This window comes from Phocoena sinus, chromosome 1, assembly GCF_008692025.1.
Source record: "Phocoena sinus isolate mPhoSin1 chromosome 1, mPhoSin1.pri, whole genome shotgun sequence".
Lineage (NCBI taxonomy): Eukaryota > Metazoa > Chordata > Mammalia > Artiodactyla > Phocoenidae > Phocoena > Phocoena sinus.
In genome coordinates this window covers 159,574,208-159,590,353 of record NC_045763.1, presented here as the reverse complement: position 1 = coordinate 159,590,353, position 16,146 = coordinate 159,574,208, and the positions used below count along the sequence as shown (strand labels likewise).

At 42.1% G+C, this 16,146-nt stretch overlaps 1 protein-coding gene across 1 annotated transcript in view; it reads right to left on the bottom strand.

Annotated features, from left to right (window-relative positions):
• EFCAB2 (EF-hand calcium binding domain 2) overlaps positions 1–3,579 on the bottom strand; it is a 130,788-nt gene extending 127,209 nt beyond the window's left edge. Inside the window, exon 1 of the mRNA XM_032651921.1 lies at positions 2,409–3,579. Coding sequence (XP_032507812.1) covers positions 2,409–2,439 — 31 coding nt within the window. The 5' untranslated portion in view covers positions 2,440–3,579. The remainder of the gene's footprint in view (positions 1–2,408) is intronic.
• Between the last annotated feature and the right edge of the window lie 12,567 nt (positions 3,580–16,146).

Sequence of the window (16,146 nt, the reverse complement as noted above, 5' to 3'; positions counted from 1 at the left end):
GTGGATGGACCTACTGACTGTCATGCAGAGTTAAGTCAGAAAAAGAAAAGTATCATATATTAATGAATGTATGCGTAATCTAGAAAAGTGGTACAGATGAACTGGTTTGCAAGGTAGAAATAGAGACATGGATGTAAAGAACAAACATATGGACACCAAGGGGGAAAAGCGGGGGTTGGGGGAGGGATGAATTGGGAGATTGGGATTCACATATATATACTAATATGTATAAAATAGATAACTAATAAGAACCTGCTGTATAAAAAAATAAAATAAAATTCAAAGAAAACAAACAAAAAATAAGGAGTAAATGAGATATACAACAGTGCTTCTCAAACTTTAATGTGCATGTGGATGACCTGCAGGTGTGCTTAAATGCAGACTCTGATTCAGTAGGTCAGGGGCAGGGACTGAGCTCCTTCCTTTCTGATAAGCTCCCAGTGATACCAGGCTGCTGCCCACAGCAGGAGGGGACAGACTGCTCAGTCCAGCTGACTGTTCCCTCCCATTTATGGATGTCTTATCTCCCTTACTGATCTCACCTTCCTTGGGAGAAAAAAATATTTTTTTCAATATTTGTATCCTCCGAAGTTCTAACCTAATCAGAATGCCTTCCATATGGTAGGCATTAAACACATGCCAACTGAATGAATGACATCCAGCTTTTAACAGTCATTACTTCTTCTATGGCTATAGACAGAATTGTTTCTTCTTTGAATTAGCTTAAATAGAAACGTATTTTTGAAAACTGAGAAATCAAAACAGCTTTCAATCTACTTTTTTCAAATGAAGAAAAAAAATTGTATTTGCCTCATAATACAGAGCTTTTTTTTCCTCAGGCTAACCTAATCATCTTTTTTAAAAATCCACGATTAACTTGTTAAAATTATATTCTAATGATTCTTCCATTTTTTTTGTAAATAATAATTTAATAAATCAAAGTAAGTCATCTGGTTTTCTGGGGAAGTTTTAAAACTAATACCAAAAAAAAGTAATCATTTTCTTAGGATGTACCTTATACTTTTAAAGCAGCACGATAAAATTATAATGACATCTTAGGAAAGGTAACATTTAAAAAATAAGTCTGACTTTTAGATTAACGGCACCATAAAAAAAATCAAATATTATTGCTATCAGTAGGTAGCTCTTTTGCAGTTTCTCCGCTGATTTTCTGTGATCACCGTGACAAGTGACTAAGTATCTAGGGCTGGCTTCTACACTTGTAAATACTGTTAACCTGATTACATCTTTGTTCCATGCTGAGAAAAATGGTATGTTGATGTTTCAAGCACTCAAGAAAAGAACAAAGGTGGAGTATTATTTTCATTTCTAAGATGTTTACCTCTACAGTTTCATGGCCTTTTTGATGTTTTTGCGATGAGTTCGCCAATTACCAAAATAAACAATTATTTTTGAGTAACTAACGTAGGATAGTAACCAAGGATCAAGTTTTTAAGCAAACCGCCGAATTAAAACAACGTAACGGTCTTGCAAGTAAACATGGATAACCGGGTTTTCGCCTCCCCACACATTAAGCACATCAATCCCCCCGATATGGCGACCCGGAGCCCCGAGGCCCAGTCCCGCCTCTGACGCCGCGGCCGCGCGCGCTGGCCCGGCTGGTACCGCAGCAGAGGCCAGGCCGGCGCACAGCGCTCTACGAGTTCCCTCTGGAGTTTGCTCTTTCGTCTTTATTAAAGTTGTTTTTTGTTTTTTCGTTTAAGACAATACACCAGGCGGGTAGCATAGCGCCGGCCACCGAGCAGGCACTTCGGAACCTGGAGGCTCGGAGAGAGCGGTACTGCCCTCGAGGTACTCCTCCTACGTCCCCATTACGGAGGCAAAATGGTGGCCGCGAACGCCAGCCCGCTGGCCCGGGCGGGGTTTCGGCGCGGCAGGGGAGGAGCCCGCCAGACTAAAGGCCGGATCGGTCCTCACGCAGGCCCGCCCCGGGGCCCACAGCCCGAGAAGCTGCCGGCGTGGCGCCTGCGGCAACCAGAGCCCGGTCGAGGGCTTGGAGGCGGCGTCCCCGAGACCGTGAACAAGGACGCCATTATGGCCCTCCCCTGCCAGCGCTTCGGCCACAACCCGCGCTGGAAGCGAGGCTCGGGGCTCGGAAAAAGGGACGAAGAAGGGGATCGGAACCAGGGCCGGGCGGGAACCGAGAAGCGGGAGGGGCGGGAAGGGCGGAATGACTGCCGGGCGGGAGCGGAGGGGCGGGGCGAGGCGAGGCGGCAGTAACAGGGGAGGGGGCCTCCCCGGCAGGGCGGGTGGCGGGACCTGGCTCGGTCAGCCCTCTCCCTGCGGGTGGGGTCCAGAGGTAGGGTGACCCACCCTGCCCGGAGCTCCCCCGTGCGGCCTGGGATCGCGGCGGGCGGCTAGGGCTGCGCTCCTGCGGCGCCTCTTACCTGTGCCTTCCCTGTCTCTGTCGTCCGCCATCTTGTTGCGGCGCCGTCGCCGGGGAGAGCGTTGTCGCTAAGCTATGTCGCGGCGTCCTGGACCCCCGCAGCCCTGCGGCTAGTCGGCCCTGGAGGATAGGCGGCTCCGAATCTCGAAGGAAGAAGACCCTGGGTGTGGGTGGGGGAGGGAAAGCTTGGAGCGCGCGCCCTCCCCCTTCCCGCCATGACTCTCTGGCGCCCGGGAGACCGGAAGCCCGGACCCGCCGCTCGCGACCACTGAGCCGCGTCTGGGGCTTCAGCCTATCCCTTCAGTACCGAGGCCTGAGCCCTGGTTTTCCTGGCGTGAAGTGTTTAATAATAAAGTTCCGAAACCCTCCTTTCCCTTGTTTATGATCCGTTTGGGGACACAATGCTCTCCCCCTCCCCTCCAGTTTGTAGGATGTGGCGTTGCTCGATTTTTTTTTACTGCATATTTTAAAACGCAATTGGAGAGACGGGTGCAGAACTCGGCTCCGGGGTGACAGAACCAACCGGCAATCCCACCTCTTCTTCCCGTCCACACCCCGCGGAGAGGCCGGACCTGCCCCACCTCTGGCCCCCCGTTTTCTCCCGTCCAGTGCTCGCCGCTCGCTCCCAGAGACGGGGACTGCCCGGCGGGCGAGAGCTGGAGCTGGGACGGAAAACTGGGCCGGCGCGGGAGGAGACCAGAGCCATTAAACTGTTATTACTGGAGGAGCGGAATCGCTGTAGAAAAACGTGTAAAATCGGCGCAAACACTGCGCCGTCAAGGCTGCAATTTCTGATACAAAATAGAAGGTTCTCATAGCAACAGAAACGTGCCCATCTTATGCTCACTGTTACGTACTTGAAATTTCTTGTGAAATTTGACAAGACCTCAAGTTAAAATTACTGGGAAGGAAAGTTTTAAATCTCGCTTTTCTAAAACTTCGAAGCCGTGGCATGATGTTAAGTTTTCGTCTCATTTTAAGGAAAAGTTCACTATACTAGAATATTTTCTTTTAAAAATGATTTTTGAGTAATATGCCTAATGGTATGGTTCAAACAAATATATATTTTCAAACGAGTTTTAGATGCTATTTAAATGCATGTGTGTACTAATTTAATTACTTGATTTTATGTAAAAATCGATTATAAACTAAATATTAAGAGGCCTTCAAAATAAAAGGGTATTTAATGGTTTTACTGAGTTTTTATGTTCATATTATTCTGGTTCTGTAATCCCTCAGTAAACCCTAAAGAAAACTGACTAATTCTTTATTAAAATATTTTTTTCTGTAGGAGATATATTTCTGTAGGTGCTGCGATCAGCATTCTCTCTGAAATTGACTATAAACAATTGAATCCACAAAATGGCTCATATTAGAAGATATATACTTACATAAGATGAATACAATCGTGAACAGTAAGGTCTTAATGCCGAAAAATGAGGGAAAGTAGTCATCAGCACTCATGTATATTTAAATTTCATAGTCATCATTGTCTAGCTATTGGTTTTTAAAAGATCCCTCTTTCCATATAGACGATGAAGGCCTTTGAAATAAACGTGGGAAACCCCAGCATTAGTCTTCAGGCCTGCTACTGTGCCTTTTCATATGCTGCTTTCAGTTCCTTTTTACGGAATGACTTTCCCTCCTCTCTCTCTAACATTCACCCTCCCACAGACACACATATGTCCCCTCCCTGTTGTCAGTGACCTCCTTAAAGGTCATGCACTCCTTGAAGCTTTCCCTATCAACCCATTACTCTGAGGTACTATAGCCATACTGTAGACCCAAATCACGTTGATTTTCAGTGACTTGTTTCCCCCTAACAAACGGTAAGCTCTGGAGGACAGGAAGTGCTTTATTTGTCCATATATCCGCAGTGCCTAGAACAGCTTTTCAATGTTTATGTCTAAAATAATGTGCATTTTTAAAATTAGGACAGAATTTAGTATTCTCAATGACTTATTAAGAAACAAAGCTTTTCATTGTCTAGATTTTTTCAAGCCACGTTTATCTCTAATATAATATCTCTAGCATATTTAAGGCAACACTCTCTAAATTTGGATGAGTAAAAAAATTTATGTTAATTAACTCCTCCCCCCAATTAGATTTGAAGACTGGATCCTAATATATGCTCCTTTTGTATACCCACAGTACCTATCCCAATTTGGGGCACATACTATGAGCTTAATACGTACTTTTCAATTGACTAATTAGCTGATTAGACATAAAAGTCTGTGATGATTCTGGAAAACTTTCCACAAAGTGAAAAAAAAAATGGTTATCCAAGTGACAATTTAAGCCCACTCTGCCAATCAGTGGGGCCAGAGGGATGTGTACAGGTTATGTCTTTTTGCATGATTGAATTTATAGTGTTAGATTTCTTCTCACAGGCATCTGTTCTGTGCCCATGAGGGACACAGAAATGTTTCTTCTGATTACAGCTGACTCACTTACCTAAGGTGTGGGTAAAGTGGAAAGGGTAAGTGGTGTGAATAACGCAAAATGACAGTAAAAAATCTTCGCAGCACCTTTACTGTCCTAGTATGGAGATTGTTGGCATCTCCTTGGACTAAGAACAATTTTTTTTAAACTGGATTTTCCTCAGCCATTGCCCTGTACTGACCTCATGATCCTAGGCAAGGCGTGTAATCTCTTTAAAACTTAGCTAACTTAGAAAAAATGGAGATAGCAATGTCCAAGCTCCTTGCCTTAGAGTTTTCACGAGACTGAATAGATGTAACTGAAAGCTTTGAAAATTTTAGAGAACTTGCGAGGAATCCCCACTTCCATGTAGGAAGGAAGTACTTAGAGGTCAAACCCCAACTTCTTTTCTGAGATTCAGCTTCGACTTGGAGAGTTTCCTTTTCCAGTGCTTCAGCTACACGACCGGGAGGTGGTCTGACTCTAGGTCTTACACAGGTTACTACTAGAATCCTGCTGCCTGCCTGATGTGATCTAACTTACATGATAGAGCTTCATCTTAAGTTTGTGGCCCCTTCCTGATTTCCACCTTGCCATTTTTAAATCTTTCCAAGCATGAGCAGCCTTAAGCATAATCTAGCTTCCTTGGGCTCTAGACCCAGGAAAATGAGAGGCATGCTGTTACTTCTCTGGTCTAATTCCAGTTTTCTAATGGAAGCTGCCTCCCTTCCCTGGATGACTAACATCAAGAATGTCCGGCCTTGGGGCTTCCCTGGTGGCGCAGTGGTTGAGAGTCCTCCTGCCGATGCAGGGGCCGTGGGTTCGTGCCCCAGTCCGGGAAGATCCCACGTGCCGCGGAGCGACTGGGCCCGTGAGCCATGGCCGCTGAGCCTGCGCGTCCGGAGCCTGTGCTCCGCAACGGGAGAGGCCACAACAATGAGAGGCCCGCGTACCGCAAAAAAAAAAAAAGAATGTCCAGCCTTTCAAGGAAGACACTACTCCTACACTACCCCTACCCATAAGGCAAGTAACCTTACCCTGTGATCTCAAAAGGAGAACCTTATTAGAATACAACAGGATAAGAGTACAGTTTCATTACAGTTACAATAATAAAAATAACTCTTTAAATACTTTGTATATATTATCTCTTTTAATCTTTATGAGGCTGATAGTATCTCCGTTTTACAGGTGAAAAAGCTACATATTCACATTAATGGCCTGTTTGAGGTTTCAAAACTGGTTGGTAAGAGCTGGCTAGGAATCTAGTTCTGATTCCAGAGCCACTCTGCTATCCTGCTTCTTTATAAATGTAAGATATCATCGTTATATTCTATTTCGTAACCTGAATATTTAGAGAAGAATGTTAAGGGCAAAAATTCTGGGTGGAATTTGTCACCTTCCTCCCCCACTTGTTTTTTTTACTGCTTCAAAACATCAACCAAAGCAACTGGCAGAGACTCTTAGGAAATTTAAAGCAACCAGATAATGGCATGTATGTTGTCCTTGTCTGGACAAAGAATTAACCTAAAGGCCTAGCAGGAGAGGAAGTGAAACCCACTCTTCTACCGGGCCCCAGTGGTCTGTTCACCTTCCTTTCTTTCCTTGCCACCTTCCTGCAAATTGAGGTTTCAGGTCTCTCAGTAATGAGGGAGAATTGTGTTAAATCCTTGGCTCTGGACAAGAGCATATCCAGTGCCAGAGTTCCTTCAGGCTTTTCAGGGAGACCCAGAGCAGGAAGCTGGAACTGCAGCACTTGTGGGCAGCTTGAAAGTAAATCTTACATGAAACCACAACTCTTAAAGCATTTGGAAAAATAACCTCCTGGCCCTACTTCTGGCAGAAATACATGTTTCTTTCTATTTCCCTTAAGGACACACATTGACACAACAAGTTACTGTTTAATTCATTGCTTAAGCATTTCCTGTTCTAAGCAGCACTTTTCAGGGACACTCATTGCTAAGCAACTTTTGATGAGTCCCTGTTCTTTATTCTTTGAAAATCAGACCTGAAAGGGGAAGGGTGGTAGCTAACCCAGAGATTCAAAAAATGTTCATGATCTCTCGTACAACCTCTTACCCCTTAAGTGTGAAAATAGAGGAAAAGCTAGAATTATACAGGTAATTGACTTTGGAATAATTTTTTTTAGTTCCAGCTTCAAAAATAATTTGAACTTAACTTTCACTTCTTATCATGTTTACATTAGGAGATAGAACTGTATAGAAGAATTAAGCACATAGCCTTAGGAGGTAAATGGACCCAGGTTTGAACCTCAGTCATTAGCTATATGACTTTGGACATGTTATCCTCTCCTCTGTAACCTCGGTTTCCACATCTGAGGTTACACAGAGGTAAGGAGATGATTGACCAGGTGGGACATGGAGGCCACCTCTGCTTCTCCCTGGACTTCTGGACTGATTTAATTTCTTGAGACTATGGCCACGCGACTCTCTGCTGACTCTAGGGCCAATACTTATAATATTTGGAGCATTTACTATGTTCTGGGAACGATGCCCGGCATTTTACATCATCACAGTAACCTTATAAGAAGGACACTGATATGGTTCCCTTTTAAAGATGAACAAAACCAGAGTTAAGATCCCAGAATTTCTTCTCTGAGAGGAAAGGTGGCTCTTCTCTGCTGAGCTTCAAAGCCTTTCCTGAGATGCCTCCTCAGAACCTTATTCTAGATGTTCCATTTCCTCCTTATAACAAACCGCTGGGACACGACTGCTTTCCTGCCTCTTGAAGGAGGCCTTGTCCAGTCAACGAGGTGAAGAGGGGGCCTGTGAGGGGGCCGGAGCATCCCAATCTCTCTAGCTCCACCTTCCCTGCTACCCTTGGTATGACCATGTAGACATTTTTTTTTTTAATCTTAAGGGTTTCACTACTGGCCTATGGGGAAAGAGATAGGATAATAAAATTAACAAATGCGGATGTTATAAACGTCCTGGAAACTTAAAAAATTTTACAGACCTGGTTCCTGATTCATAAAGCCCTTGACTCTCTCTGAGATGGTAAGAGTCTGTGCCTGGCATACCTGGCCCTTCCTTCACTCTGCCATTCCAATACTGCCACTACTGAAATTAATTTTCCTTCCCAGAGTTTATACAGATTAACAATAGTCCATGTGGCTCTTGCAGGACATAAATAAATAAATTTTTTAAAGCCTAGGAGACAAATAGTTTTATATAGACATACGGATTTTTAAAAAATTTTTATTGGATTATAGTTGATTTACAATATTGTGTTAGTTTCAGGTGTACAGCAAAGTGATTCAGTTATACGTATACCTATGTTCATTGTTTTCCAGATTCTTTTCTCATATAGGTTATCACAGAATATTGAGTTGTGTTCCCTGTGCTACACAGTAGGTCCTTGTTGGTTATCTATCTTACATATAGTAGTTAATCCCAAGCTCCTGATTTATCACTCCCCCACCCCATGTTTCCCCTTTGGTAACCATAAGTTTGTCTTCGATATCTGTAACTCTGTTTCTGTTTTGTAAATAAGCTCATTTTTTTTTTTTTTTTTTTTTTTAACGGTACGCGGGCCTCTCACTGTTGTGGCCTCTCCCGTTGCGGAGCACAGGCTCCGGACGCGCAGGCTCAGCGGTCCTGGCTCACGGGCCCAGCCGCTCCGCGGCATGTGGGATCTTCCCGGACCGGGGCACGAACCCGTGTCCCCTGCATCGGCAGGCAGACTCTCAACCACTGCGCCACCAGGGAAGCCCCTTGTATCATTTTTTAAATTAGATTCCACGTATGAGTGATATCATATGATATTTGTCTTTGAGAGACATGTGGATTTTTTAATTTCAGATACTGAAAAGTAAATTCATACTATTATTTTGTATTATAGATAATTCCAATACTGTTTGCAGCTTTAGAATTGAGCAGAAAATGATCAGTGCTGTGCCTCATCTTGACTGTGTAGGCCTGGCCTGTGATTATGGTCACTTACCCTTAATAAAATGCCTGTGAATAGCAATCAGTTGAGACTGCCCACTCTCTTGCATATGGAGGCTAACTCTTGAAAAGTTCCACATTATCTAGTAACTGCCCTAGAACAGAGATCTGCAACCCCTTCCCCAAGAGAGAATAGCACTAAGCAAAGCAATACAAACATAAAAAGATTTTTAAATCTTCACAGGTTTTGCTGGGTTTTTCTTTGTACTTTTTTTTTTCTTTTTCAAGTCAGCTTTATTTTCAAGAAGGGAAGGGAAGGTGTGAGATTGGGAGTGAAGAGCAGTGACAGGAAAGAGAGGTTAGGAAGTTATTTTTAGGAAGGCTTGGAGGGGAAGGGGAAGTCAATTACATACAGGGAGTGGCCAGGGAGGCTAAGCCAAGGGAAAGCTGGTTAACTGGGGAAGGGCTTAACTTAGTCCTCTGGTCCCTCTTGTTTCTTCCTACACGTTCACAATTCTAACTCACCAAGTAGTGAAAGAAACACAGCTGCGAACTCCTGGGTGGGAGGCGTGACCTTGTTCATTTTAGCCTCCCTCTCCATTCTTGGAGAAGGAAGTTTCATTCAGTTATCAGAAAATATTTATGAATATTTTATGTCCCGTGTGCAGGACGGTCTGTTAGGCACAACAGGGAGTACCGAAACATGATAGCTGATAGCTGCTTTCCTTTTGCTGAGATACTTTTAGAACTGGTAGTGTTAAACTAGCAATCTTTTGGGAATTCCCTGGCGGTCCAGTGGTTAGGACTCGGTGCTGTCACTGCCAGGGCACAAGTTTGATCCCTGGTCAGGGAACTAAGATCCCGCAAGCCTTGTGGCCAGGCCAAACAGAAACTAGCAATTTTGGGGGTTTGGGTTTTGGGGTTTTTTGTCATCCAATCTCTGGTCCCGAAGTTTAGTAATTATTGGCCCACAGAACTCAAATACCCACACAACCGAAGCTACTTTCCTCCTTCATATGATGTATAGTGTGTACTATATCCTTAGCCATAGTCTCAGTGTACCCAACAGTGGTTTGTACTCTACAGTATGTGATCAATTATTAGTTATCCAGAACACCATAGAACTGTGTCATTGGATTGAACTAATGGTGTCTTTTCTCCAGGAGATAGAATGGTTGCAAATTTAAACTAATTGTTGAATAGTCTATTTACTAGGTTGTTTTTGTGTGTTTGTTTGTTTAGGCCGCTCTGTGCAGCTTGCAGATCTAGTTCCCCAACCAGGGATTGAACCTGTGCCCCTGCATTGGGAGCGTGGACTCCTAACTGCTGGACTGCCGGGGAAGTCCCCTCACTAGGTTGTTTTATTCAGTGCCCGGAGTGGGTCCCAAGGCCTTTGAATTCATAGACATTTACTAACTAGAATATTAACTAGAAATTTAGTACTACTATGGCTTACATCTCATAGAGGAGTGTATATTGTAATCATAAGACGATGACATGTTTTTCATGGAAAAAAAATATACAACCAAGAATGTAATAAATACTTTTAAAATTGATGTCCACAAACACAGAACCCTCCTGAGATGATCTTAAATGACTATGCCTATACAGAAATAAGGCTTAAAGCGTATCTTCTTTTAATGGCCTTCTCTTTAAAATGTGAGTGATATGAGTGTCCAGTAGACTGTGTTCTTTCTTTACATTAGTTATTTTTAAAGAATATCACTTTAGAGAAGGACAGCGTATGGGATAGCCAGGCACAAGAATCTGAATTTTATTTCTATTTTTGCTCTAATGTTATTTAGGAATATCTACTGCTGGGATTTCTGTGGATTTATTAGACTTCTATGCCTCCATTTCTTTAAAATGGGTATAGACATTTTTACCACTTATGCTCTGAAGTCTTAGGATGAGAATTATGATCTCTCCATTAAGTATCACTTGCCTAGTAACCACCACGAACAGAATCTGAGGATCAAACCATGTTGAATAGGATCAATATCTTATCTTCATAATGTGAAAAGCAAATTTTATATCCAATCCAGGGTGTATACACCTATATGCCATCCAAATCTGTTGTACTCTCATCTCTGTCTGGCCTTGAGCTATCCTGGCAATGAATACTTCTTTATACCCCATAGCAAAATATCACTATTAAAAATAAAATGAATGAGAAAGATATCAGCTCAATATAATCCTAGTTTTAAACAACTGGCCTCAATACCATTCTTTGTTTTTATCAATAGACTTTATTTTTTTAGAGCAGTTTTAGGTTTACAGGAAAATTAAGCAAAAAGTAAGAGTTCCCATATACCTCTTTTTAGCTCCCTCTACACACAGTTTCCCCTACTATTAAAATCATGGCATTAATATGTTCTTTTTTATTACATTTAAATAGTTGAAGACAGCTATTGCTTCGGTGAATAAGAAAATAAGTATTCTAGTGATCTTAAGGAGATTGACCTGCTGGCTACTGACAGAATTTCTTTGACACCATTTTACACACAGACTAAAGTTATTTTATTCGGTAAGAATTCCCATATTTCAATAGCTACTCAGCTAGTTGGGGGCACAGTTTGTAACCAAACATGATAAAGGAAGCACTAAACTTGTAACATTAAACTATAGACTGTGGTTCTACCCCTAACTTCCCTTGGTTAGTAGGTTTGGCTGTGTCTCTTAACCTCTGTGAAATTCTGGGATGGATTAGAAAAGCTAAAACAGTCCTTCTCCATTCTTTCATGAATTTCATAATCCCTTGTTCCCAAAGTGAATAGAAGACTATTTTAAGTGGCTCGACTATGTGTGTGTGTGTATGTGGTTTTTTTTTTTTTTTTACTTAGTTCTGCTTTTATTTTAGTGTGTATTAAAAAGTCTAGTACCTTGGACCCATGATTTTACAAATGTCATCGCTTAAGATGAGATTGGTTTGGGGGTTTTTAAATTAGTTAATTTATGTCAAATTAAGGAAAATGTTAAGTATCTAATTATAGAAGTAACAGGGATATGACAAAAACCAGAAGTAAAGAGCATGGAATTCCCTGGCAATCCAGTGGTTAGGACTCTGCTGCGCTTTCACTGCCAAAGGCCCAGAGAATTAAGATCCCACAAGCCGCTCAGAGGAGGGCTAGGGTGGGGCGGGGTAACTGAATAAAGTTTGGTAAACACTGGATTAATTAATGTACTAACCCATTTGAGAAATTGTTCCAAGTGGGGCTGTGCCCCACAACTCTTTTTTGTAACCTGTACTCTAAATAATTTGGCTCAATTAATGAAACTTAGAATTTACAGGAGGAAGACAATACAAGAAGAAAAGTATTTTATTAGAGAAATGCCAAGAAGTTAGGGAGCGCAGCACAATTAAATCTAATCCCAAAATACCTTCACTATTTCTGGAAATTAGACAAAATCTACAGGGCCAATTTGTGAATAAAGGGAAGGGCTAATTAAATCTATCTTAAAGTTTTTCAGGCTCTAACAATTTCCTCACATTATATGGCTTGTAACTTGATAAATTAGCCATGAACTTATCCTAGTGTTTGAGTTAATTCACAGCTCTTTCTCAAGTTAAATGCTGTCATGATTCTATCAGTAGGCAACTCCATTCTGCATGGCACCAACTGAACTGGCTTTTTATTTGGGAGGAGAAGAGACGTTTGACTCTCATTTTTATATCAGTATAAGGCTTCCTCTGTCACCTCAAGTATCTAAAGCATGTGACTCTTTCTTTAATCCATATATGGAACGTATAAGGCCAAAAAGAGCAATGCATTTTATTCATCTCCGTAACCCATGTGTCTTTGCCCAATGCCTGAAACAAATACTTGTTGAGGCAAAAATTGAAATAAGTTAATTATGAATAAACCACGATCCTGTTCTGGTAAAGAGACACTTAAAATATCAGTCATTTGAAATTCTTTCATCTGTCCATTTTTCTGGATTTTCCATGCCCTACTGGTGTAAATCAGAAGGCAAAGAACTTGGATTGTGTCTCACTTCCCAACCATAAGTTATAATATTGTACTCTTTTAGAGAGTGGACAGAAGGTGCCTCACTTGAATAATTATTTCTGTGGTGTGCAAAGCTGCTGTTGAAAATATCTGCTGTTCCATGCAATGTCCTGTATTTAAAGGTTCATTTAATAACCTCTTATTAAGTTTGGATAGACTTCACTGATGAATGTTTATTGTTTCTTTGCCAGAAAGCAAAATCTGTCTTTTTTTCCCTTAGCTCTTGGGAGCTATCAGTCCTTGATTATAGTAATCCACTTTTTTCAGGTACTTAGTTAATACCTATTGCCTCTGTTACTTTTGTAAATGACAATAGCTAATATTCAGAATCCTATGGGGCTAGGCCCACAGCTAGCATATAGGACTTTAACACTCACAATGATCCTATGTGGTATATGCTATGATTATTCCCACTTGATGTTTTAGAAAACTGTGGCCCAGAGAAGTGAGATTCCTTGTCTTTTGACCAAACTGAGACATGAACTTAGGTAGTCTGACCCTAAAACCTGTGCTATTGCTACTCTCCTATGGTTGTGTCCCTAATTCTCCTATTTTGCATCATGTTTTACAAATAAAACTTTCAAACTATTTTCCAAAGGAGAAAGGTTAATGTTCCTAAATTTATAAACCAATTTTATGGTGAGTCCTTCTGTGAGTTGTTTTCAATCCTCTGTATTGTACTCAAAAAATGCATTCCTAAAATGTATCTGTTTTTATATTTGTACTCTTTTTTTTTTTTTTTTTTTTTTTTTTTTTTTTTGCGTACGCGGGCCTCTCACTGTTGTGGCCTCTTCCGTTGCGGAGCACAGGCACCGGACGCGCAGGCGCAGCGGCCATGGCTCACGGGCCCAGCCGCTCCGCGCATGGCGGGATCTCCCGGACCGGGGCACGAACCTGTGTCCTCTACATCAACAAGCGGACGCTCAACCACTGAGCCACCAGGGAAGCCCTATATTTGTATTCTTATGGAAAGATTTGCTTGATGTGATGTGCCATTACTTCAAGTTATAATACAATAACCATCTGTCATTCTCTTCTTCATGTTCATGGAATAAGATTATATGATTTAAGGACACACATTCATGGTTTCTTCCCTAAATAATCATGCCTACAGCTGGGGCACCCTAGCAACTAATTGTGTGCTCCAGACAAGATTTTAAAAGTAGGGCACTAAAGGAGGCCCTAAGCTGCATCCCTTCTCCTGAAAGCCACTGTGGTCCTGGGGAATGAGTCCTGGGCACAGTGACAAGAGTTTTTATCTGGCACACCAGCTCCCAGGGTTTCAGATGACAGAATGACAGGGTGTTAACCCAAGTTTCTAAGTCTGCCATTGTAAATCCACTGAACACAGAGGGAATAGTTATGAACGTAGCTTCTGTCCCCCATCCTTTCTAGTTATCTACCAGTCTAGCCATGTGTGCATCTGCACCCCCAAACATTTGCAATATTAACTGTCCTCTCTTCTCCACCTAAAGATTTTAAGAAAATGCATATTAGTATGTGTTAAGTACTGAAGCCTCAAAATTAATAGGTTTGTAACTGATGCTATTACAGACAAATAAATAAGAATATATCACCTTAGTTTATTTATTTGCACATGTAGATATATGCATGCATATATGTATTTTCTGCTGTAGAGAAAGGGTATACCGAACCTGAAACAGGATAGATAATTTTATACAAATGCATAATCAGTTTATGCATGTTCTTCTTTTTCTTGTTGTTGTTGCAACTGCTGTCACTGCTTTCCATGACTTGGTATCTTAGATTGAATTTCTGCTCTTGCTATGTTTAGAAACTATTTTTATCTTGGCCAACTGACTTAATATGGAACCATGTGAGTGTTGCTATTTTTAAATATATAATAGTCATCCCTAGAACCCATTTAAAGCCCTGTAGAAGACCACTGTGTGCCTATCCCACTCCACTGCACATGTTCCAGGATGTAAGATAATGATTTTTAAAAGATAAACATTTACTGAGTTCCTACTGTATGCCAGGCAGCAGGCTGTGTACTTTCATGATTTTTTACTTACTAACAACAACAAAAAAAGCCTGTGTTGCCAGAGACTTCTTGCCTTACCAAGCATATTGTACTTCTACATGTAATGATAAAGCTGTGTACTGAGTGGAATGAGCGTGAGTATTAACTCCAGTCAGTCCTGAGTTCAAATCCTATCTTTTTTTTTTCTAGGAAGATATCTAGGGGGCTTCCCTGGTAGCACAGTGGTTAAGAATCTGCCTGCCAATGCAGGGGACAAGGGTTCGATCCCTGGTCTGGGAAGATCCCACATGCCGCGGAGCAACTAAGCCCGTGTGCCACATCTGCTGAGCCTGCGCTCTGGAGCCCACGAGCCACAACTACTGAAGCCCGCGTGCCTAGAGCCCGTGCTCCGCAACAAGAGAAGCCACCGCAATGAGAAGCCTGCACGCAGCAATGAAGACCCAACACAGCCAAAAATAAATAAATAAATTAATTAATTAACTTTTTTTTAAAAAAAGAAGATATCTAGGATGTAGGGACCCTAATACAATGTTAACCAATATTTATTTATTTATGGCTGTGTTGGGTCTTCGTTGCTGCTTGCGGGCTTTCTCTAGTTGTGACAAGTGGAGGCTACTCTTCGTTGCAGTGCGCGGGCTTCTCATTGCTGCAGCTTCTTCTGTTGTGAAGCACAGTCTCTAGGCACACAGGCTGTAGGCGCGTGGACTTCAGTAGTTGTGGTTCACGAGCTCTACAGCGCAGGCTCAGTAGTTGTGGCGCACGGACTTAGTTGCTCCGCGGTATGTGGGATCTTCCCGGACCAGGGATCGAACCCGTGTCCCCTGCATTGGCAGGCAGATTGTTAACCACTGTGCCACCAGGGAGGACCTCAAATCCTATCTTTGCCACTTGTTATCTATATGAAATGGGACAAATTACCTAACCTCTCTGAGCCTCTGCTTTTTCATTTGCAAAATGAAAATAATACTTCCTTATAAGTTGTTGTGAAGAAATATTGGGTTGGTGTAGGATACTAGACACTTATACAGTGTCTGGCACAAAGCAACACAGTAAAAGGTAGTTATCGTTATTTTTTTTTTATTATTCTGAGTTTCTTTCTGTCCTGAAAAAGAAAAGATCAAAGAGCTTGGAAGACACCTGCTAGTTAAGGATCACTACGTTACTCCTAGAACTGTTTGACCCGAGCAGTTTCAATCTGCATGACTAGAAGGTGCTGCAGTAACCTGATGTGGCATTTGAACAACTGCCATACCTTTTGACTGGGGCCTTTTGCCCCTGGGAGTCCTCAGACATCTGCTGGAACCCCATGAGTGAGTCCTGGTAACTGTTTAACAGAATACTAGCTTTGAGGGATGTGTCTTTGTCTGCTTGGTCATGGCACAGCTTATTGAAGAGCAG